The sequence below is a fragment of the Vidua macroura genome, chromosome 2 (genome assembly GCF_024509145.1).
Source record: "Vidua macroura isolate BioBank_ID:100142 chromosome 2, ASM2450914v1, whole genome shotgun sequence".
NCBI classification, from domain to species: domain Eukaryota; kingdom Metazoa; phylum Chordata; class Aves; order Passeriformes; family Viduidae; genus Vidua; species Vidua macroura.
The window spans coordinates 99283009-99306948 of NC_071572.1; the positions used below are offsets into that span (position 1 = coordinate 99283009).

Genomic DNA, 23940 nt, shown 5'->3' on the forward strand with positions numbered 1-23940 from the left:
GCGCGCGGGGGCCGCGGCGGGCGGAGCGGCCGCGAGGAGCCCGCGGGGAGCCCGCCGGGAGCCGCCGCGGGCACCGGGTGAGCAGCGCCCGCCCCGCGCCGGCCCGACAGGGCGCCGCGGGCGGGCACCGCGGCCGTGCGGGGCTGCGAGGGTGGCGGTGCCCGTGCGGGGCGGGAGAGCGGGAGGGAGAGGGTCCTCGTCGCCGCAGCAGGGCTGGGGCGGGGACCCTCACCCGCGCTCTGTCTCGCCGCCGGCCAATTTCCCCCACGGCCCTCTGGAGGGCTCCTACTGCACGTACTTGACCCTGTGCGTTCTTACTGATTTTTTTTCTTTTTTTTGTTTTCCTGGTTTGTGCTGTTGCGGTTTATCCTTCCCTTTTGTCGCCGGCTTCTTGGAGCCTGACTGAGGTACCTGGCTGGTCGGAAAAAAAAAAGGGGGGGGCAGGAAAAACTCAACGCTTTTTGTTTTTCCTCGCCCGGCTTTCTATGAACACGTAACAGCGTTTGTTTGGCTTTTTAACGCGCTTCTTCTAAGTTGAAGTTGAACTGAAGGGGTATTTTTATTTTTTTTTTTAAAGGAACTTGCAGCGTTCCAATTTAGAAAATTCTTAAAAATTAACGCTAAAGGAATATTTACCTGTTTTTATAAGGAGCTTGCAGGGTTCTGATTTAGAAAGTTCAAGTGACCCATTTTTGCTGTCCTTCGCTGACGGAAGGTAAAATGGGCTTTAGCCGTTCCGACAAGGGTGGGATTAAGCAAAAAGGGTACAAAGCATCATAAATGGAAATGTGTTTGGGGCACAGAGTGTTTTAGGAAAAACTTTAGAAACTGGAAGATGCATTCATTCTTTAGTTCCTTAATATGAATGTTTGCCCATGAATGCTTATCTCTCTATGCATCAGATTGGAAGACAGGCATTGCTTTAGAAGACGTCTTGTCCTCAGTGAATGGATTTGATAAGTTGCACTAATGGCTTAGTGTAAGGGAAAAAAAAAAGAAAATAAGGCAAAGTTGTGGTTGTAATTACAGTTTTGTAATTGGAGGTTTGTTCTGGTGGGTGGATGGCTGTCATCCTCATAAGGGTGGTTTCCTGTGGCTAAACCAATCATGTTCAGTAGCGTTCACGTGCATGATCGTGCTTTTTACTTGCTTATCTTTCTCAGGTGGTTGCTCAAAGCAAAAAGGAGGTCTGGTTGATCAGCTGTTCTTTCCTCCCTTGTATGGCTCATTAAAGGCATCTGAAAATAAATTGTGTAGAGGTTTGGAACACGTGAGTTTTGCCATAGAAATTTTGCTTTCTTAACCAAGGGACGTAAGTTAAGGCACATGTTTTCAGGGAGTGCAGTCTCTTCATTGGCAAGGGAGAATGCCTCAGTAACATCCCTCGGTTCGTGTATCGACTTAATATCAGTAGTATTGTTAACATAACGAGAGTATATGGTTTCCATATTTCTTCTTTATGCCAAAATATGGAATCAAAAAGTGCGATTAAGTGTGCCAGTCAGTCTGTGTTGTTCTAAAGGCAGATAGCCCAGCTTTTGTGCTCTCACTGCTGTTCCTATTTCCCAAAGACAAGTAGAAGAAATGAAGGCCTGATCTTGCAGTTTTTCTGTGCAGGAGTAGGTCTGCCTAGCTGGAATAAACTGCAGCAATGGAGCCTATGGAGGGAGTGAAACAAACAAACATGCGATTGTGTTCCAACAGCCTTTGCAAATAAGGGGATAATCTTTGAGGAGTTAAATGTAGGTTTTTTTTGCTGCGAGGACAATTGCTACTGTTTTCCTGGTAGGATGTTGTGTTAGGCTATTGTTCTATCCAGCGTGGATTTATTTAGCTGAACTATAAACTCTGTAGAACAGTATCTAAAATCATTTTAACAAAACATTTTGTAAATGCTGGCTTTTTTTTTTTAAGGCAGGCTTTCATGTTTGTCTTTCATGTGCCACTGTGAATCAGCTTGCAGGCTTTTTATTTAGTAAGCAAATTACTGAGGAGGTGAATGTGTAGGCAGCAGATTAACACAGAATTTTTGAGGGGCCTATGTCTCCAAAAGTGTGTGGCTTTTTAAAATTGTGAGCAGATGTAGATGTTTTTCCCCTAATGTTGGTGCCTAGCCTGAGGTCCGTTTCTTTTTCATCACAATATGCGGCCAGTTTATTTTCCTTTCTTTTACAAGTTGCCTTTTCCTGCCTATTCTTAGCCTACGTGAAATGCAAGGAGTGATCTCTGTTTCTGTTCCAGTTTGGTTACTGAGGTTGTTGGATCACTTTGGAGATTTCAGAGCCGTGAGAAGAGGTGTTGATGTAAACTCCCTCTGTTGGTTCATTTTGCAGCAGAAATAAAGCTTTGTGTTGTATAATTGTTTATCTCTGCGTCATGCAGCAGAAATTAACAGTTGAGAGGTGGCATGCAGTGTTTCTAAAACCAACTTGAGCAACCAGTTTAAGCTCTGGGGTTTTATACTCATAAGGTTTTTAATTGCAATTAACTTAAGAGATGTGTGTTGAGGTAGACAGCTACTCCTCAGAGCCACTGCTGCCTTGTTGCACAGACAATCTGAGCAATAGCTTGAAGCTAATATATTGAGAGAGCTATTAGCATGCAGATTAAAATACCTTGACTGCTTGGGGCTCCATCTGCTACATTTGCTCTTACAAACTTCTCAGCTGAGGTGCAGCCCTTGTGCAGCGTGTGATGTAGCAGGATCCTATCAGATAAAGTAAATAACCTTAGGTGTGGGACTGACATGCTGCAGGAAGGGCGAGTGAAGGACACTGGGTCTCTTTGTGCTACTGCTTGCAGTGCCGTGTCTGGAGTCTCTTGGATCATCAGCCTTTTGTGGCAAGGATTTGCCCAGAAGAAATTTCCCACAAGCCTGTCCCCTTCAGATTCAGGCAAATGTTGGGCAGGGATGAAGTGTGAGTGTGGTTGGTGTGAGGCGTCAGTCACAGTACCACAGAGCATCTGCTCTTTTGGGAAGTGTGCAGTGTATCTTACATGATCCTAAAATCAATTTGGTTTCAGTTTTGGTAACACTGAGTTACTTTACTGACACCTCCATTTACAGACCTACATTTAAAAATAGATTTCTCGAATACTTTTTTTCCTCACTGTAGATTTTTATTTTTTCCTTCCTGTGGCTGCCAGAACTTTTATTGGATAACTGGGAAATTGGCTGGGGTTGTTAAGGAATCTATTTTTAGAGAGAAAAAGGTGGTCCTTCTACCTAGGTGGAGCATTTCTTTTCTGTGGAAAATGAAGAATAAATCAGCTTTATAGTTGAATCAGTTGAATTGTGCTTTCTATGCACAATTACAGTTAAGAAACAGTAGTCAGTGTATAAGGCCCGGAACTTTCAGGTTTGTGTTAATTACTCTCTCTTAGACAAAAGGATAAAGGAAAACACCTGCTGTTGCTGCCACAGAAATGTTGAAAGCCAGTGATGATAGATACTCCTGCAAACAGCAGAATCTAAGTTCAGTAATTAATATTTCAGGAGTAGGAAAAAGTCTGTCTTTGAGGAGAAACAGTACATATTGCATAAAAGGCAAGAGAGTGGTTTTTGTTGTTAGTTGGGTTTAAGGATTTTTGTGCACCTTCACTGGTTGCTAAATCCTGGATAGAGTTTAGGATTGAGATTTATTAAAGCAACAGACTTGCCAGTGGCAGATGAGTTGTCCTTAAGAACCTTTTGAGGAAAACCCCTGAAATAAGTGTAGAATTGTAGTAACAGTTGAAGTGGCTGAAAATACACTGCATGGTTTTGGGTAAAGCAATGTTAACACCTGTTAACAATTGTAAGGATCTTCACTTGTGGATGCAGCTAATTGCTCATATCTCCAATTTGGGAAGTCTCATGTGCTTGAAAGCTTTTATCTAGTCTGTCTGACAAGATGTCAGGTTGAGCTGTGAGGTGTGTGGGAAGTGCAGCATAACTTGCATAAGTTTTGCAAGTGCTTGGAAAGGTTTTGTCAAAGAGCAGTGATTAACCGAGTCATAAAGAGCAGAAGAGAAGTCAAATGGATTAGACATGTAGTGCATAGATCAGGAAGGGAGAGAAAAGGTAGCACATATTGCACTTACATACTTTTAGAGTAGAATGGGTTCTCTGAGTGCTGTAAAACTTGTCAATTGGCTAGGATATTCTCTAGCAAAATAACATGTTGTCTTCCTGTCTTCACAGGTTATGTTGAAAATTACTTCAGTGAAGAAAATAGTTTTCCTAATATCCAGGTTGACACGTTTGTGCTTTGGCAGTTGTATATTATATGAGGCAAGTGAAATAGGTGAAGTCAGAAGGGACACTTCCTTGATCTGCTCAAAAGAACAAGTAATTGCTGCCTTGTTTTAATTAATTGATAGTGTCATATGTTAAAAGATTTGCCAAGGTGAGGTGACAAATCTTAGCAGCTAACTAGCCTGTGCTTGTAACTGGACTAGAAATTAAGAAGGCTTAAATGCATCCAAACCTGTTTAGCTGTGTAGAATCTGCTGTACCTTGGCATCAGGTAGACTTAATAAAATAAAAAAAAAAAACCTGTTCTACAAATAAATCTATTATGAATTTGCTGTCTGGAGATTTCAGGTGTTTTCAAGACCTGCTTCAAATGTGAAATGGAGAGTTAAGTCAGGCTCTTAGAGGTACCTGTAGAACAGAGCTGGGTTTATCGGATCAAATTATGAAATCTGATCAGGAAGCAACCCTGCCTAGGTTTTGTGTTAGGGTTTTTTTTTTTTATGGCCATAATTCCACAGTGACCTCAGTGTTTCTCAAATTTTGCTTTTTTATTGTTGTTATTGCTACTTTTTTTTAAACTCCCTTCAACCAAGAAACATCTGCACTGAATAACAGTTGACTGCTGTTGTTAAATGGCTTTCTGAAGCCAAGTCTTGGTTGTCAGCACAGTTTTGAGAGCCAAGCATCAGAAGAAGAGCAGAGAGGCTGTCTTGTATTCTCACTGTTACCCATATCTGGTACCCAGGCATCATCAAGAGGTAGCCTGACTGGAAAGCAGCACAGCAAAAAATAGGGGGATTGAGTTGCACTGAAGCAAACAAATGAAAAGGAAAGAACTGAGCATTGATGAGAGAGGAGAGGATGGCGTGTGGGTAGGGACTGTAATTCTTACCCATGGAATGATTCCCTGCCTTCTTGGTTTTTAGTGTTTTATAATGATTTGTCTTGTCACTGACATTCTGTGGAATTCTTCACCTAATGCTCTCCACATTTCACAGAAGTTGGTGATAGCCCTGGGCATGGATCATAGATTGTAAGCGGCAGAGTCCCTTCAGGGTGTGAGTGATGTTATGTGCAGGGTTGAATGCCTGGATAAGCTCTGGATGTTTGTGCCCTCAGCTTTGCTCCTGAGCTGCTGCAGTCCTGAGAAAATGGGGAAGAGGGAGCACTGGAGAAGAATGGGTTCTATACATTTGTGTTCACTGGCAAACATCTCTCTACCCTGTCATGTTTCCAGCTGTTAATGTGATCCACCTGGTTTCTAAGTAACAGATTATGGCAATTTTACTTAATTGCTGTTCTCTGATGTGTTTCACTGCCTAATTGCACAAGCTCATGCTTTCCTGCTCTCACAAATAGTTTTTGACCATAACAGCTTTTGATTACACAAGAGATGGCAGATTTGGGTCATGTTCACAACAGCTCCAGCCTTATTTTTATTTGCACGTTTCACATATATATCAACTGCTTGCTTACATGACATTTGTAACTTGTAAGATTACCAAAAAATTCACAAGTGAAAATTTTATAAATTGAAATTGCAGCTGAAACCCCCTTTAAAAATTCCCTCAGAATTCCACTCTGCCACCAGTGGATATTTGCTAGATCACAAATTTTTAATAAGTTTGCTTGTTAAAGAGCAGATGTTTAGCTGTATTGGATATAGTTTACTTAAATACCCTGTTAGGAAAATAATCTGTTTTGCCAGTGACTAGCTTTTTGTTCACCTAAATACAATTACATGGAAATACAATTACATATTTCATACAGAATAGAATATTTCCTTTCAGAGCTACATATCTTTTTTTCTCCACGTAAAGGAATTTACCTTACTGTCTGTTAATGAATGCACAAAATAACTCTTTTTAATAAGCTTTTTGTCCTATTTTTCTTTGTTACAGCAATGTCCTCTTGCTTGTAGAGGTGTCATGACACACAGCAGCATCATGGTGGACGTAGGCAAGTGGCCAATATTTACCTTACTTTCCCCCCAAGAAATTGCTTCCATTCGGAAAGCGTGTGTGTTCGGAACGTCGGCCAATGAAGCCATTTACATCACGCACAACAATGAGGTGAGCTGGCATCGAGCTAGTTTCAGAATGTTTATATATTCATAGCTTCTCAAAAGCATTATGTGAGATTTGTGTTTTCCAAAAGTGGTGGATATAACATTTGTTTTTTTGGTTTTTTTTTTTGTTTTTTTTTTTTAAGTTTTGTGTGGGGACAATATAAATGGACTGTTTAGAAAAATTTCACATGGCAAAGGCCAGGATGGATTATATGCACTTTTGAAGACAGGCAGAATTTCAAAGAAAGTGTGGTAGCTTGAAGTTAAGTGCTAACAGGTATGAAGATTGAAAATGAGGTTATGGCTTGCTAAGTGAAAAATGCCATGAAAGATTATCTGTAGATTTTAATGATTCAGAAACTCATAATGAGTTAGCATAGTGCTGCTGAAAGAAAATGAGGCAGGTGTTCTGGGATGTATTAATGGGAAGGTTTCCTGTAAGACTGGGTAGAGAAGGATTTTTTTTCCCCAAAGTCCTATCAATAGTGCCTGTAGGATGAATCTCCCATGGTATAGCTCTTTACATGCTTATGCTTTATTTGCTGTTTACAAATTACTTTTAAAAGAAGGTGGCATCTTCCACTTTTCACAGTTTCAGACTTTTTATGGTGCAGTTCCTGAAAATAAAAAGCCTAACTTCCAGGACTGTACGAATCTGAACAATTCAGACTCGTCAATTAATATCCAAAGTGCCCTTGTGCAGACCCTTGAGGTTGTTAATTTTCATGCAGGATGTCTCTGGCCCCTGGAGGTCCAAGATGAAACTCTGATCCCAGTTAATGAAGACCTGGGTATTACCCATCTGTCCATACCTGAGTATAAAACATTTGAAGTGAGTATTCTTTTGTTTTTCAGGTATTTGTTTTTGGACTGAATTGCAGTAATTGTTTGGGAACTGGAGATAACCAGAGCACAATAGTACCAAAGAAATTAGAAGCCTTATGTGGAAAGAAGATCTCCAGTCTCAGTTATGGAAGCGGACCCCATGTTGTTCTTTGTACTGAAGGTAGAAAATTAACATTTAGTATAGAAACATAAGTTAGAGATTTTAAGTTAAACTTGCATTTAACAGGAATGGATTATAGTGTAATTGTATTAACTTGTTAACTGGCTAACGTACACTAAGAGGTTCTCGTTGGTCTTAAGTGGAAGTAAATGGATTTTGTAATTGCTAAAGTTTCTATTTCCACTATGTTGAGGTTGTAGCGTTTTACGCTGTCACTTATGATGTACTTTGTCTTACCTGTGCACTTCCATGTATTTCCACAATCTAGTGGATATGCTGTGATAGATGAATATAAAACAAAGTATATAATTTTCTAGCATACAGATGAGTCTTGTAATAGTTTCAATTTTTGTAAATATCCTTTCAATTTCCTGTTGGTATTTACTAATTTCTTAAAATTCTGTCTTAACCTCCCTGGAATTTTTAGTGTTTTTTATCACAAATCTTTTTGCAGATGGTGAAGTGTATGCTTGGGGACATAATGGTTACAGCCAACTTGGAAATGGCACAACCAATCAGGGCATTACTCCTGTTCAAGTTTGCACAAATCTGTTAATGAAGAAAGTGGTGGAAGTAGCTTGTGGCTCTCATCATTCCATGGCGCTCTCATTGGATGGGGATGTAAGCTGAAACCTGTTCAAATCTCTTAATCCCCTTGTTGAAGTGAATAGTGGAGATGACCTTGCAGTTTGAATTTGTCTGTTTCTACAGTGTAATTACAAATATAACCTTTTCTCTTGCTGTCTCAAAGTAGGGTGTCCTTGTCTTAGGAGCAGACTTGAAAACAACAACAACAACAAAAAACAAACCCCAAAACCTACCAGACAAACAAAAAAAACCTGCAAAAATACCCCCCAGAAATCAAATTACTAACCCCTCTGCCAAAAAAATAGCAACCTCAAAACCAAGGGAAATACAACTTAGTAAACTTTTGTGTCTCTCCCAAGGGTGAGACTAGAAAGATGTACCACTTAGAGGTGCGGTAATGGTTTGTGAGGTGCAAAATGTAATTTATTTGATTGCAGTTCTGTTAGTTAGAGGGTGTGTTGAATTTGAATTGACTGGTTTAGAATTTAGTCTTTTTCTTGTAGAAATGTCTTACATTTCCACACTGGTACTGCACAAGAATGTTGCTCTGCACACCTCTGGATACCTTGTTGTGTAGCTAATGAAAGAGCACTTGGTTTATATCCAGGTCTGCTTCATGCTGTTTGTTTACGTGGCTTCAGGCTATGTGTCGTGGGAAACACATGCAATTAGTTTCCAGCTATGCAGATTTGACCAGTGTATGCACAGTGGAAAATCTGGTTTCAGCTGTGCACTAACAAAAGAAAAGCTCTAATTTTAAAACCTTTTAACAATGAAAAGGGAAACTACAGCTCTTCTCATCCTGGTAATATGAGCATGTCCGTGTTGTGGTCCAGTATGGAATAATAGTGCGACAGAAATACCAAATATTTTAAGGGTAGGAAAGAGAGATTGGGTAAAGTGATCTGTGTTTTAGCTGAAAGAAGAGACTACACTTAGGAAAGATTTTGTGCTGTCATGTTTGACTTGGTTAAGCTATAAAACTTGGTGAGCATGCAGGAAGGAGAGGACATTCACGCATTACTTACACTAGAGGTGCCAGCTGCTGTGTGGTAGCTGCCTGTGAAGGCCATGCTGTTTCTTGTCATAAATGTGACATGCTTGAAATTTCAGTGGAAGCAGGGAAATTTCTTTGTGTTGACCATGGAGTTGATATTTGCAGCTGGCTCACCAGTGTGGCTTGTTAATGTACTTTAAATCCATCCCTGGTGTACCTTGCAGTAACTTGGTCTGTTTGTACTCTGAGCTTTTACCAGAACTGAGTGTACTGAAAGCAGCAAAATGTGTTAGGCAGTGTTAAGAGACAGATTTGACTGCCAGCCCCCTTGTGTCCTAATAAACCTGCTGTTATTGAAATGAAAGTATTTTATAAGGCATCTTCAAATATTCAGTAGGAATCAAAGATCTAGCAGTTAGAAGTAACAAAAAGCAACTGACTGATTCTTTCTTTTGCTCATGTTATTGTAAATGTGTTGTGTGGGTGGGGGGTCTTTTGTTCTTGTCTTTGGTGGGTTGGGGCTTTTTTTGGTGCTGATGGAGGTGCTCATTTTTAATTACTTTTAATGACTCTTGGTTTGGTGTTGCAGTAAACAGGCAGCTTCTGGGAGTAGAGGATGTGTAGGCTTCTCATGAGGGTACCTGTCAGTGTGCTTGTACTGCCAAGCATGTCTGTGGAAGGTGTTTCCATGAGGGCAAACTTTTGAACTGGATGAAGCACCAGAGAATGAACCATCAGAAACAGTTTTATGCCAAGCTGTGGGCATGTATACATGTAATAAAAATTGGAGGCACCAAAACCACAGAGTTAGAATTTTTTTTTTTATACCAAACAACTTCCCTGTCTTCCTGACTTTCAGATAAAAGGAACTCATATTTTTGCTTGTATTAGTGCTAGTTTGCCACAAGAAACTTTAAACGGACAAAATTTGTGGATTTTTTTGTTAATGCCACTGTGTGAGAGAATTTAGCTACTGTGAAATGTGAACTGACAAAACCCTGCTCTTTCACAGCTCTTGGAAGATGTAGAAGAGGTATGATGAGTGTCCAGCAATAAACCTGGTTTAGAGTTCTTTGAAGAAAATGACATAGCTGTAAACCGGGGAGTTAGTGTGTCTGGGAAACAAATGATGTTCTGGCTTGCATTCCTTTTTCCAGCATAATGAAATTATAAAGACAATCACTGTGCTCTTTGTCTTACAGTCTGACTTGTATTTAATATGGAAATATGTTCCTTTTGTTTTTTGTTTTAGTCAGATGCTATCATTCTTTTGCAATAAGCTGGAAAAAGTGCTATAGTCCTATTTGCTAAATGAGTCCTATTGCTGTTTATAATTTTCTTCTATTGAAAATGAACTTTAAGCATTTTAGTTTGTTAAGTAGGATAGTTTACCCAATCTGGTGCTGCCTACAGGAAGATTATCTATTGCTATCATTACTGTTATTAAGCTTTAAACTGTGTGGCTTTGTTTGTTTGCTTTTATGGACAGCTGTATGCTTGGGGCTACAATAACTGTGGTCAAGTTGGATCTGGATCTACAGCCAACCAGCCAACTCCTCGCAGAGTTTCCAACTGCTTGCAGGGTAAAATTGTAGTTGGCATCGCTTGTGGCCAGACCTCCTCCATGGCTGTAGTAAACAATGGTGAGGTAAGCGCTGCTGCTGTGTTCCCTCATTCTCTGTTCCCTGAATCTACCAAGTTGGTGTCTGAATATGCAGAAATGCTGGCAGGGAGTGCTCAGGTTAGGGCTGTTATTGACAGTTATCCTGACAACTTCAGTGAGCCAGCTGCTGGAAAACACTGCAAGTAACTGGAGATGCAGTCTTATTGCAAAGACTGTATTGGAACACAATTGTTACTGAGTCTGCAACTGCAAGAATTTGAACAGTTGTATTAACCATGTCTGTCTTCATGTTGCAATAGATCACTTAACATAAATTATGTTAAATTATTTTAATTCATTAAATTAGTCTCAGCTTATTTCTTTAAAGTGTGCACAATTAAACAATTTTTCTGCAAGGATACGTTGGCTGATCCTGTTTTTTAAACACATTGCTTCATTACTAGCAACAAACCCAAAGCATTCTTTTGAAAATTGCAGTCCCATTGTGCAACTGTTCCATTTGACATAAGTTTATGGTGCTGTCTTGCTTTTAGGTATGAACTGTAACCTCAGTTTTACTTCATTTCACCAAACAGAGGGTAGTATGTCCTTGTGAATGGAAGGACTGCAAAGTCCCAGAGGCTGAGATGGGTTTTCATTGTACTTACATACATCATGGTGTAACAAAACTAAAGGAAGAATTAGAGATAAACTGGGGACTTCCATTTAAACTGATCAGCAGAATAACTGATTTAATGTTCTCCTTAAAAAACAAAAAGGGAAAGTAATAAGGAGAAAGGATGGCATAAAAGTCAAAGTGTTGATGCTATGGGAGAGATTTTGGTGTAGTGTAAGTTTATTCCTAGTACTTCAAAGACATGTTTTTTAGCTTCTTTAAAAGGTAAATGCAGGCAGGGTGGAGAAGTTGAGTGCAGTAAGTCATTGCAGTAATAGCACACAATTTTGTAATAATAAGTACTTTTCTTGGCTTGTGCTTGATACTAAGTCTTAAGTGCTCCGTACTACTGGTGAAGAGTGGCTTAATTTTGTTTTCCTTGTGCACTCAGGTTTATGGCTGGGGTTACAATGGCAATGGTCAGCTCGGCCTGGGGAACAACGGGAACCAGCTGACGCCGTGCAGAGTGGCAGCGCTGCACAGTGTCTGTGTGCTCCAGGTATGCCTAGCGTGGAAGTGAAAGTGCATTCCTGCTGTTAGCTTCTGCTGGAAACCTCTCTTTGCAGTATTATACCTGCTTCTAGATTTCACTAGTTCCAATGCTGAATTTTTTTAGCTTACAATGAATTATATTTTGCTTATACAACATGCAAGTAAGCTGTGAAATACTTGCTTTGGTAATTGCTTGGAAAGGTTTAAAGTTAGCTACTGTAACTACTAGTAAATTATGCTGTGGATACAAATTGCATTTTTGTTACAAAGTTGAATGAAATGTGCTAGTCAAAGACAAGGCTCATCAGATGTTCAAATTTGTTCTAGGTATTCTAATTCTAGTGTTCTAATTAGTCCTTTAGAAGCAAGGGGAGAGGAAAGACAAGAGACATGTGGGTGGATTTGATTGTTTGGTGATTTGGTTTAGTTTGGTTTGTTTGGATTTGGGTTGGGGTTTTTTTTCTAGCTAGCGAATCAAAGTAAAATTTGGGATTTCCTGGGTTTTTGGGAAGGTTCTGTGGAGTTGACTGTGATAAGTTGGGTTGAAGGGTTGCTGGCTGTTGAACTGCAGCTCTCCTCATTACACAGTACTCATAGTATATGGTATTCGGAATAATCCAGCTCTGAAGTACTTTCAGAGCATTGCAAGATGTGATGAAGAAGTTCAGTGTTCCTCACTGAAAAGAAAGCGGGTAGCATCTATGGACATGTGTCTAGTGTGCGGGGTAAGTTACTTGGGAGCAGCCAATCAAATTAGTGAAGCTGGGCCTTGTGCAGTACCTACAGCCAGCATACCTTGTGTTAGCTGCAAGTACTGAGGAGCATCACATTGTGGTGCTGAGCGCAGAATGCCTGAGATACTTAACCGTGAGCTAGCTGAAGGTAATGTGTGCGGTATTTTGTTTCTCATCTGTGTTTGGTTCAGGAGTAACACTGTATACATTTACTTACAGATTGCCTGTGGCTATGCACACACTCTAGCACTAACAGATGAGGGCTTGCTCTATGCCTGGGGAGCTAACACTTACGGGCAGCTGGGGACTGGCAATAAAAGTAACCAGCTCAGCCCTGTGCAGATCATGATGGACAAAGAAAGGTAATCTTGCTCAAGCTTTTTCTGGATTGATAAAGTCTGAGCATGTGTTATGCTGACTGTGGCACTGGAAGCATGCATTTGTAGGGCTTGGTGGATTGTTTTTCTCTTCTAATGTTAAAAATATGGGAAAGGATGGTAACTTACTGTTTACAATGAGTACTGGGTGCTTTTTGCTGTCTGTTATGGTTATTGAACACAAACACACTTTGCATTTACCTGATACTGAAAGATAATGAATGAAAAAGTGTTATGCTATTCTGTATATGGTTCCATTGCTTAAAACTGGAGCTATGAAATCAATAAGCCAAGCCATGAGTTGGGGCCTACATTAAAAAAAAAAAAAGTGGGAAGAAAGGAAACACCACCTTTGCAAGAAGTGACATGTGAAGAAAAACAATTTTTGAAAGGTTTAAAATGGTCCACCATGAAAACAGAACTCAATTTGCAAGGTTGCTTGAGCTAAGGACAGTTAGTACCCATTTTATTACTTGTACCAGTTAGTAGTTTGTAGTTTTTTAGTTTCCTGGACTCATAAAATAATGAAATTAACTCTTGTCAATCCTCTTTCATCACCCTTTCATCATCATCATATTTGGGGCTAGCTCTTTTGCTGCTCACTTACAAATGTGAGCCTTGGTCTCATTCTCCGGGCCCTTGTGTGTACCTACACATTAATGTGCCTCGTCTTGTCTATAGATCTCTTAATTTGCAATCTCCTGTTAAATAGGAAACACTTCCGCTTTGTTTTTCTCCTCCATTTGGGAAGTAATTCCTATTTTTTGTTGTTTCTCCCACTTAGCATTAAATTAAAAGCTTCACAGTATTGAGAATGTTTAAAAGCTTAAAAAATGGGGGGTGGGGAAAGATGAAAGGAACTATCACAATAAAAACCACTGAAGTGGGGCTGGTTTGTCTGTGAAGGAACTGACACTAGTGAAGGAAAATGAAATATTCTTTAAAAAGCAGTGAAAGAGAAATGTGTATGTTTGCAGATCAGCTTTGTTTTGTTAGTGATTTGTTTCATGAGTGAACTAAGGGGAACTATTGCATTTAGAACTGTATGTGAACTCAAGCATGGGGTTATAATAAAACAGGCATTTGTTCAATGGATGAAGGAGGGGGAAATACCATAGAACTTCTGCTTGGGATCTAAGGTAGAGATAAGTCACTTGAACTTATTCATCTTGCTTGACTTGGCTCCCTTGGAAACGGTGCTAAAAGCGGGTGAGCTGTCATTTCCAATGAAGCACATTACTGCTGCTCCTGATCTTTTAGTTTATGTGATTCTTTTGTCATTTATATTTAATGCTGGCAGCAGTTACTTAGGAGGTTTCATTTGGTGCTGTCTTGAAAAATACTGCGCATACAGCTTGTAAGAAATGTTTAGACTTTATTTTGTGTTAGCTCATAGGAACAGCTGTGAGGGTCGGCTTCCTGAATTTTGGTGTTAAATGCATGTTTAACATGTTACCCTGTGCAAGTACCATATGTGTGTTGTAGTACATGTTCTGCTGTACTGCTGAAGTGTAGTGTAGTCTAAAAAGAAGAATCTATTCTGCTAAGAAAAGGAGGTTTGGAGAAGGAAGTAGTTTAGCTTGATAGCTGTGATAAAAAGTTGTCCCTAAAATAAATACTCTGTGTCTTGCAGAGATGTTGCATAGAGGTTCATAACCTGATAGTAATGTAAAACAACCAATCAGTTTTCTATCTGCCAGAAATTATTGATGCATATACTGAAAGTGATGTGGATTCTTTGAGTTTTGTCTTGAAACAATTTTTGCACTTAAAATATGAACATTGTGCTAAAACTTTCTTTTTGCCTAAAAATCTAACTCTTTGTGGACATTGTTCTGTAAAGGAACACACATTTTTGTGTGTATATTCTTAGATTCCTTGAAAATATATTTGTTTGTCCTGGCTGATGCATTTCTGGCACAAAACCACGAAATCCTCTGATGTGTTTTACCACAGAGAAAAAACAGGAACACGGGAACAGTTATTTTGAACACGGGAACCCTCCCTGTTTTGCTTATCACATGCCCAGAAACTCTGGCAGTGTCTTTGTGGTGTTTTAATTGGAATTGTGTTCCTTCTCCGTTCTTGCAATGTTTCAGATAAGAATCTAGGGATTGCCTGGGCAACGGGAGGACAGGATAGATAAGTGAGCATCAGCAGCTTTAGTATTTTAAAAAACTGTGTGAGGTGGGTGAAAGGACTATGTAGACTTTATTTCAAAACAACCATAGCTCTTAAAGGATTCATTCCTCTCAAATGAAGCACTGTGTTTCATGTTGAATTTCAGTGTTGAGAAAAGTAAGCTTAACAGCAAAATAAGAAGTCTAAAGTACAAGCAATGGGTCAGATCTGTCAACCTACAAAAATCAAATTAAATGGAGGTAGGGGAAATTTCTTCTTGAGAATAAGTTTCTGATGTGTGTTGGTTTTAAGGGGGAAAAACAAAACTTGTTTTTTCTTCTTCCCCTTTTCCATGGTTATGAAAAAATAGGAGGAAAGTCAGTTGATAAGAATGACATAGTTAAAGCAATATCTGATTACAATAAAATCTACAATCTGAAAATGTAATTGTGGGATTCAAGCAGTATCACATTTTGGCAGGACAAAAACCCAAGTACAGGAATGCTGCTGCCTAGTTTGATTGGCTGTTATTTTGGTGAGGCCTTTGGGAAGTCCCTCCATTCCGTGCCTCACCGTGTTTCTCGTGCCCGCAGGGTTGTGGAGATCGCCGCCTGCCACTCTGCGCACACGTCGGCGGCCAAGACGCAGAGTGGCCAGGTGTACATGTGGGGCCAGTGCCGGGGGCAGTCCGTCACCTTCCCCCACCTCACCCACTTTGCCTGCACTGACGATGTGTTCGCCTGCTTCGCCACCCCTGCTGTCATGTGGCGCCTGCTCTCCGTAGGTGAGCTCCAGCTCCCGCAGTCCCTGTGTCCCTTTGTGATTAGTACAGCACACTGCTTCCCTGGCAGGCTCCTGTTTTAAGGAGGGAAGCTTGGCACCTCAGTGGCTAGTTGTGTCTTCCTTCTGAAGGCAACAGTCTATTTCAGCAGCTGGGGACCCAGGGTAGGGTTAACAAGATTGTTTGCCAGTGCACATCCAAAGCAAACCCTGTTTTACCATTGCACAATGAATATTGTGTATTTCTTACGTTCGTGTTGTTTGAACTCCAGCTTAGGTCCAGAAAGGAATCCTGTAAGTCATTTAACAAAACTTTGGGGATTTTTTCCTCTTAAAACTATTTCTGCTTGGAAGACTACTCCTGAGGCTTGTTGTTTTGGTATCTAACAACTTTGGTTTTTAAGTGTTGTCTGTAGCTTTCCCTTCATTAGTATTTGCCCTTCTAGGAGTGAATCTCTCCCCTCTGTTTTCTTGTTTTGAAAGTTACAGAATTCGAAGTTTTCATTTCATGTGATGATTTGTCTCAAGTTTATGTAGTTTGACTTTCCTTAAAGATGGAAACTATTACATGTAAGTAATAGTCCCTGTGAAACAAGACTCTTATATAATTGCTTTTTCTGTTGGAACTCTCTTATACTGCCTTGGATTACTCTGTGGGATGCAGTCTCTGTGTCCAACAAATAAGCTCAAACTTTTAAAAAAAATTTTCTTTGATCCACATGCTGCTAATTCTTATTTGAATCCAAATAGGATATCAAGAGCTTAGCTTGCACTTCCTGGAAAACATGAAGGTGTTTTCATGTTCAAAAAAATAAGGATGCTTCATCTTACATCTGCTGCCTTAGTTCTCAAGATGTCTTAGGACACCTGATCTATTTTCATATTGACAACAGACTCTAATTTTGTTAGTCCCTGTATGGAATTGTTTTTGGGGAGTAACCAGGTAACCTCTCTCCAGTTAAGTCTCTGACTTTACTGTTGCATTTGGCTTGTCCTAACCCAGCTTCTCTGTGATAACTTCTCATTTAGCATGTTACCACATTTGTAGAGGTCCAGGTAACAGCATCTCACCTGTAAGGGAGAACTGAGTAGAGTTACTAAAGAGAGATTAACTTTGAGCAGTCTGCTCCTGAGTAAATCTAAGTCTGCTTTTATCTCATTTGTTACTTTCTCCATTCTCTAATCCTCTGCAATATGTGCTGGTCTTGCTCTCTCTTGCCTTCACACTTGTGGAGGTGTGATGGTTGTCCAATCTGCTGCCTTTTGCTAATAGTGGAGCTGTTTAGATGATATCGCTTCCTCGTGTCAAGTCCCTTGTTTTTATGAGGTATTCCAGACTGAGTATAGCCAGGTGTTTGACCTCTATTACCTGCACTTTAATTCCTCTTAGGCATAGGGGATTCTTCCCCACTTACTCTGGCGATCTTACAGAATATTTAAAGCAAAAAAATTAATTCTGTGAGCATTTTTAAATCTCCATTTTCCATATGCATGTTTTCCTTTCCCACCTGTTTTGATCACATAGGAGTAAACCCTTTTTTTAAAGTTTTGTTTTCTTAGGGAGAGCTAATTCTGTGTAAAGGTTATTGTTCTTCTTTCAGTTATGATGTCTCTGCCAAAAAATGAATCAGCCACTCAGGATTGGCTGTGGTGAAATAAAAATTTGCAGGACTGAAAGTATTTGGAGTGAAAGTTGATCTGCATAGCTTAAGCTAATCTCATGACCTAGCAAAAAAGATCACATGAGCAAATGGAGAGGGATTGGAGCATGGTTTAGTTAGGCCAGAGGCGATGCAGTTTCTGTGGGCGATTTGTGTCAGTCAGAGGAGTGCAAGGTCTTCTGTGGCACAGGTGTGACTTGCCAGTCCTGAGAAGTTTGTTCCAGCAGTATTTCTTCTTAAGTATGAAATAACTTAGTGTCCCTAATGGTGAAGAGTGGTGTGCAGATTGTATATGGATGAACACTATACAGTCCTGTGGGACACAGGAGACAGATTGCATCCCATTTAGTAGAAATCCACTTCTTTTTATTTTCCATGCTTCTTAGAAGCCACATGCTTTGAAGCATGCTTTTAAGATGCATCAAAATAATGGGTTAAATTAGGTTTTCTAAAACTTCAGAGGCCTTGCTTTACCAAAAGCCTCAGACAACTTGTGCTGCAGCTCCTGTATGATTTCTAGAGACACAGAGTGGGACCTCTGTGGTATCTCTGCTTTAATCCACTTCCAGAGCTGCTGAGGTTCTGTGTCCTTGGTTGTACCTTCAACAGCACTGCTGCTGGATCTTGTGTTGTTATATCTGACTCATAAACTGAGTAATTGGTGTCAGTGATAGCTCATGTTAATGAGCCCTGGCAAAGACCTCATCAGCCTGCAGGCTGTATCCAATCTGCCAGCACAGAAAGGTGACCATGTGGTGGTGACCTGTTTTCTTTTTAGGCCCAGCCTACACCGAGTCAAGTCAGTGTGGCTGGCGTGCTGCAGGCCACGTCCCCAGGGAGTTCAGGGGTGTTGCAGACTCCCATTAGCAGCACTGTGCAGGCTGGGGGGCTGAGCTGAGCCAGCACAAGCACTGAGCTGCCCAGAGGCTGGGAATCTCATGGGTAGTGCCCACATGGAGACAGAGTTCTCCAGGTACTTCCCTTAGTGCTGTGCTACTTCTGTGCAATGGGATGGAATGGGAACTGCAGACTACTGCTGCCTGTAGCTGTTGTGGAGCAGCCCTTTCCAACAGGAAATGCTATTGGATTAATTAGTCCTTCCCATTTTGCTACTTAAGCCAATGGATCCCTGACACAGACCTGTTTTCCTTGATACACTCTTAGTTGAGTTGCAAGCTTTAGTTAGTGATGTGTATGTTCCATTTAAGATGCTTTTAACATCTTGTTTTGTTTATTTTGAAATTGTTTCTGTAGGGCATGAAGATTTTTTAACAGTAGCAGAGTCTCTGAAGAAAGAGTTTGACAGCCCAGAAACCTCAGACCTGAAGTTCCGTGTGGATGGAAAGTACATCCATGTCCACAAAGCTGTTCTGAAAATCAGGTAGTGGTCGTGTTTCACAGCTCTTATTTGTACAGAACAAACTTAGGATGTCATCAAAGGGGCAAAAAAAAAAAAAAAAAAAAGAGGGAAGGAGGGACCCCTAAACCTGTAGTAGGTGTTAGGAACCAAAATGTGGACTGCTGGCCCTGATGGGGCATGGTAAAATATTTGTGAATATTGCGGAGTGCCCCAAATATGTGTTTCAGGGGGACTGTAATGTACATTCTTGTGTGTGTGTGTGTGTATAGTAGTGTTCCAGATGATGTCTCTGTCTCCTAGGTGTGAACACTTCAGAACCATGTTCCAGTCATACTGGAATGAGGATATGAAGGAGGTGATAGAAATAGACCAGTTTTCCTACCCTGTGTATCGTGCCTTTCTCGAGTACTTGTACACGGACAGTGTTGACCTCCCGCCTGAAGATGCAATAGGTACTGCTGATGGGTCAGAAAGCAACATCCAGAAGAACTGGGGCAGGGCATGCAGTATAAGTGACTAAATACAGGCTTCTAGTCTGGCATATAATGTGTTTTACTGCTGATTAATTAAGCTGTCTTTAAAATGCTGTTGTAGCACTTAACTACCGCAAAAATGGCGTGTATTTAGAAGTAAACTATGAGCAGTTTGGTCAAGGTTGGGAGAGAAGCTATTTCTGTGGGTGAAAATACTTGCATATTTTACTAAATTGAGTCAGTTACTGTTTGGCATGCTAGCAAAGAATCTCAGTAGATCTAACGGGGAGGAAACTTGGACAGCAGAGCAATTGTAGCAAGCTGTAATTCAAGCCCATTTCTTGATAATAGTAGTTTTTTACTCATGTTGTGGTGCCTGCCACTAGGTATGCAAGTCAGTAGAACAGCATTCATATTTACTGAGATTAACAGGAGTGCAGAATGAGGTAGTAAAAAGCCTTTCTTTGCCTTTAAGCTGCATTTTCTGAATAGTAACCTGCTTCTACATTATAGAGATACATAGCTTTGCAGGAGCAGAAAGAGATGTTGAAAGAGCAGAGATCATTTTACAACTGACTGATACGATGATGTTTTAATTGCAGGGCTTTTGGATTTGGCTACTTCGTACTGTGAGAACAGACTGAAAAAACTGTGTCAGCACATTATCAAAAGAGGAATTACTGTGGAAAATGCATTTTCATTGCTCTCTGCTGCTGTCAGATATGATGCAGAGGTAAACTTCTAAAGTTCAATCTCTTAAATGGGTGGCTGCTTCCTGACTTAAACTACAGAGAAAAGCAGCTGGTTACATTTTCATATAAGCTCTCTCTTACTTTCATTTAATACTATTTGCCATTTTCAGAATTTGAAAATCTTGGACTTGCTGCATCTCATGGCAAATACAGTTTTCATATATCATTTTTCCTTCTAAACCAGTACTGGAAAGATGAACTAGTATGCAGATATTTCTGAGGATGGAAACACTAACTCTGAAACAAGGAGAGGGTGTAAACAGAAAGAAAAAAAGTAACAGAATGAAAAGCAGGCTTTTAAGCCTTAAGTTACTTATTTGTAAGGCTGTTTGTTGTGTGTGATGACATGGTGGTAGGTTGGTGTTTGAGTGCATTTGGGATTTCTTTTTTTGGTTGGTGGGGTGGGGTTTTTCTGGCTTTTTTTGTTTTGTTAGGTACAAATACGCTTCCATTTTTCAGCGTATGCTAATGAAGTGTCAGGCTAGGAACTGCTTCATGGGCCTTACAAACCTTGAAGACAGAGCAACAGTGTGTGAAGAGGGGAGTGAAACCTCCTCACTGTGGAATGTCTAATTTCACTACTAGATCCCTAACATGCTGCTTTAGGAACTAATCAGGAAGTATTCCTGGGCTTGCTTTGGCTGTTTGTGTTCAGCAGTATCTGTGCATTGTGTTGGCAACTTTGCAATTGGTTGGTTTTGAACTTGCTAGTTATGCTTATAAAGCAATTTTTTGGTGCTCAATAAATCCATTTACTGCTTTTTCTTGTACTTAATTTCCAGCAGCCTGCCCTAACTTATTTCAGAGCCTTGAAGCCTTGATGCTTGTTTGATAGATCTTGCCCAAAGGTTGTGTTACTGTCTGTGTTGTGGCTTCTGATCTACTGTGAATAGTGATGTCTTTCATGGAAGTTCATCAAAAATAGGAAGATTGCCAAATTTTAGCCCCCAAAGATGGTTTGCAGGATGGGTCTTTGGTGTGTGATTGGTTCTGCCTGTGAGGGCTGTAAGAAATCCAGTTGCTCTGCCTCACCTGTGCCTCCCTAGCTAAGTGAAGTTAGAACCACAGGCTTCAATGCTGCTTCCAGGAGAGAATGGATGATGCTGAGGGGTTGGAATTGCTTGGCTGATGTAGTTCATTCAGGGGGGTGTGTGCCTGGAAGACAACACTTAAAAAAAGCTGCTTCACTAATTTAAAATACCTCCATGACTCCTGCAGTTTCTTTTGGTGACTGACTGAAGTGGCTAAAATTAGGTCAGGGCAAACTTCTCATTGTAGCTTTTAAAATAATCCTTAGGTGTACCTTGTGCCTTTATTCACCTAAGTCTATATTAAGTGCAGTTTGCTGGGAGCTCATCCATCTGCAAATGAAATTAGCCTTTTGTTTTATACAGAACTTTAGATTTTCCAGAGTTCCTAATACTACAGTAATTCTGTTTATTGTATGCATTAACTTGGAATATGAAGTTTTTAATAAAGCAGTGCAAAATATTGTAATGTGTATGATGTAATTTTCTTTAAAATGCTAGTTAATTCTGTTATTAAAAAATACCACAACTGTCAGTGTTCAGTTCTAATAAGCTTGTCTTTTTTCGTTGCACAGATGCCACACAAGTCAAGATCTGCAGCTTCAGAATGCCTGGTTTTAGGCCAGGATATATTTTTATATTGTTGTGTCAAGAACTGTCATTGGCACATGCAGTTGCTCTAGTTTCAGTATTGACCTTAAGAGAAAACATGAATATTATTCAGTCTTTCCTACCTCATGGGGCTTGGAGAGTTTCTGCAAGTTTGTCATGCCTTCCTGCAGTGCTCAGTCTGCTGAGCAGCCAAGGAAGGGCGTGTTCTCACATACACAGAGTCCTACAAACATCTACTAAAGAAATTAGAACAATGTGGGCAGTTGCCCTTTTGTCAGGGCTGCGGCATCCTCCTTAGAGCAGCTTAGATCTGCACCACAGAGTAGATTTCCTCCTCAAAGGAGGAGTTGGAAGTAAACTGAGTGGGAAGTGTTCTGTGGGGAACCTTACACTGACAAGGACTGTGCCTTTTTTTTTGTGGTCTTTAAGGCATCCTCTGTGTCTGACATCACCTGGGTGCAATGAGGGTTGTGAGGCTTTTTTAATTATTACATGGCAGGCACTTCCAAGTGAACTCAAATATCCGGAGCCCACTTTCTGCAAGGATTGCTGTGCTGCACTGTGCTCCAGTACTGCATTTGAATGACATTTGAGAACCCTGTGAAGTACTTTGTAGCAGAGTCTGTTTCTAATGCACAAAGACCTTCTGCCTAATCTTTGCTGTACAAACTATCCAGTCAGGATACACCTGCACTGAGCTGGGGGACATGGAACTTGAAGGCTCTAGCTAAGCCTTTCAGGAAGCAGGAAGGAAGTCAAGCAACCTTACAAAGAGATTTGTTCATATTGTGAAAGGGAAGAGCTGAATTTTCTTTATCCATAGTCTTGGTTATACATCATTACCCCAAGATCTCCTGTTTACATTAGAGTCGCAAAGTTGTCAGAGAATGCACATGAAACTCTTCAAGTGTGAGAACTTAAAATATATACGGCTCAGAACAGCTGTTTTTTGTGACTGCTGCTGTATAGTGAGAAACAAACTTTGGTTACTTCCCCTTGTAACTGCACTTATGTAGTGACGTATGCGGGTAGAATCATTATTTTCTGTTGCATTTACATAGTGACTGTTGGGGGGAAACACTGACAACCACTGGGTGTGTTTGTCCAATTTGCTGCAAAAATGAAACATAAAACAGGCATTTGTGCCTCAGTTATATTTTTTGTGATTGAAAGCAAAGATAACATTTCTTCTTTTTGTTTTTCCCCCCTCTTTAGGATTTAGAGGAATTCTGTTTTAAGTTCTGTGTCAATCATTTGACAGAAGTGACACAAACTACAGCATTTTGGCAAATGGATGATCCCCTGCTAAAGGAATTTATTGCTAAAGCCAGTAAATGTGGAGCCTTTAAGAACTGAAAAAATGAGGCCATAAGTCAAGGTGTTTGTGGGGTTCTTTTTCCAGCCACAACATAACTGTGTGGGTCCAGGCAAGTGTTATGTGGTCTCTTCCACCACAGAACGTGAAAGGCCATAGTGAAAACAAATGTTTTCAGTGCTCAAGAGTGAACTGTTGTAAAAATGTCAAGCAAAATACTCACTTGCATTTAACAAACCTTGGATGGTGGATCCAGCTCAAGATTTCAGGCAGAGAGGAGCCGCTGCAGTGTGCAAAGGATTCCAGCCGGTGTTCTGGACTTGCCTTTCCAGCCTAGGAAACCTCTGTTCTAGCACCACCTACTCATATTTCCAATTTACTGTTTGGGACAGGAAAATTGTCTGACCTGAGCCACTGAATGATGTCACTTAAATCATTAACTCCCTGGGATTATAGAGAAGCAAGTGGCATGGTTACCTGTTCCTGCATTTGCATGATTGTGAATGAATTGGCCATTTGCTGTGTGTAATTAACCAAGTGTATCCAGTGCTTCAAGTGTGCAAAAATGACGTATCTTCAAAGCCTACGCAAGTGACTTCGAAGAAAGGAGTTACTAGGAAAACTAGTTTGAAGTAAATCTCTATATATGGGTATATTTTAATATAAGTTGTAATGTGTACTTTGTGTAATCTGTTCAAGCAACATATATAACGCTTAATGGAAATAATTCCACTCTTCAGTGGGAGGGGGAAGGGAAAGCTGGGTGGGATTTTGCTTTTAATTATTGTCTAAATTTAAACTACATGTAATAAAATTCACTTTTTTGTACCTCTTCGCTAGCAAACTTTGGATTTTGAAGAAAACTGCAAGCTTTTTGTGTTACATACAGCATCTAAGTTGCTTCATTTAAAAAACTTTGTCAAAACAACAAAGGAAAATCCAAATAAACAACAAATAAAGCCAAAACCCAACTCACCCTATACAATGAATCTTGCTGATTTCACTGTGCCTGACAAAATACCTGTGATCTTGATTTCAGAAGTTCACAAATTTCTTTGTT

General features: G+C 40.3%; 1 protein-coding gene across 5 annotated transcripts; it reads left to right on the forward strand.

Annotated features, from left to right (window-relative positions):
• On the forward strand, window positions 1-23860 carry RCBTB1 (RCC1 and BTB domain containing protein 1). Of its 5 annotated transcripts, none has more exons than XM_053970917.1 (12): window positions 1-77; window positions 6139-6309; window positions 7161-7311; window positions 7766-7932; window positions 10386-10544; window positions 11567-11674; window positions 12621-12763; window positions 15493-15683; window positions 18595-18721; window positions 19001-19152; window positions 19776-19906; window positions 22781-23860. In XM_053970917.1, exons 2-12 carry the CDS (start codon window positions 6166-6168, stop codon window positions 22919-22921), a joined length of 1614 nt encoding a protein of 537 aa, XP_053826892.1. In that variant the 5' UTR covers window positions 1-77; window positions 6139-6165; the 3' UTR covers window positions 22922-23860. The 5 variants fall into 5 exon arrangements, with proteins under 5 accessions (XP_053826892.1, XP_053826891.1, XP_053826894.1 ...); XM_053970916.1 differs by lacking the exon at window positions 1-77 and adding an exon at window positions 101-306; XM_053970919.1 differs by lacking the exon at window positions 1-77 and adding an exon at window positions 101-306 and having other exon boundaries at window positions 6159-6309.
• Window positions 23861-23940: the final 80 nt, after the last annotated feature.

Coding starts and splice junctions, on each gene's coding strand:
- RCBTB1 (XM_053970915.1), top strand. CDS start 4,187: ATGTTGAAAATTACTTCAGTGAAGAAAATAGTTTTCCTAATATCCAGG. Junction 10,545..11,566: donor CTGTAGTAAACAATGGTGAG/GTAAGCGCTGCT, acceptor TTGTGCACTCAG/GTTTATGGCTGGGGTTACAA. Junction 18,722..19,000: donor AAAGCTGTTCTGAAAATCAG/GTAGTGGTCGTG, acceptor TCTGTCTCCTAG/GTGTGAACACTTCAGAACCA.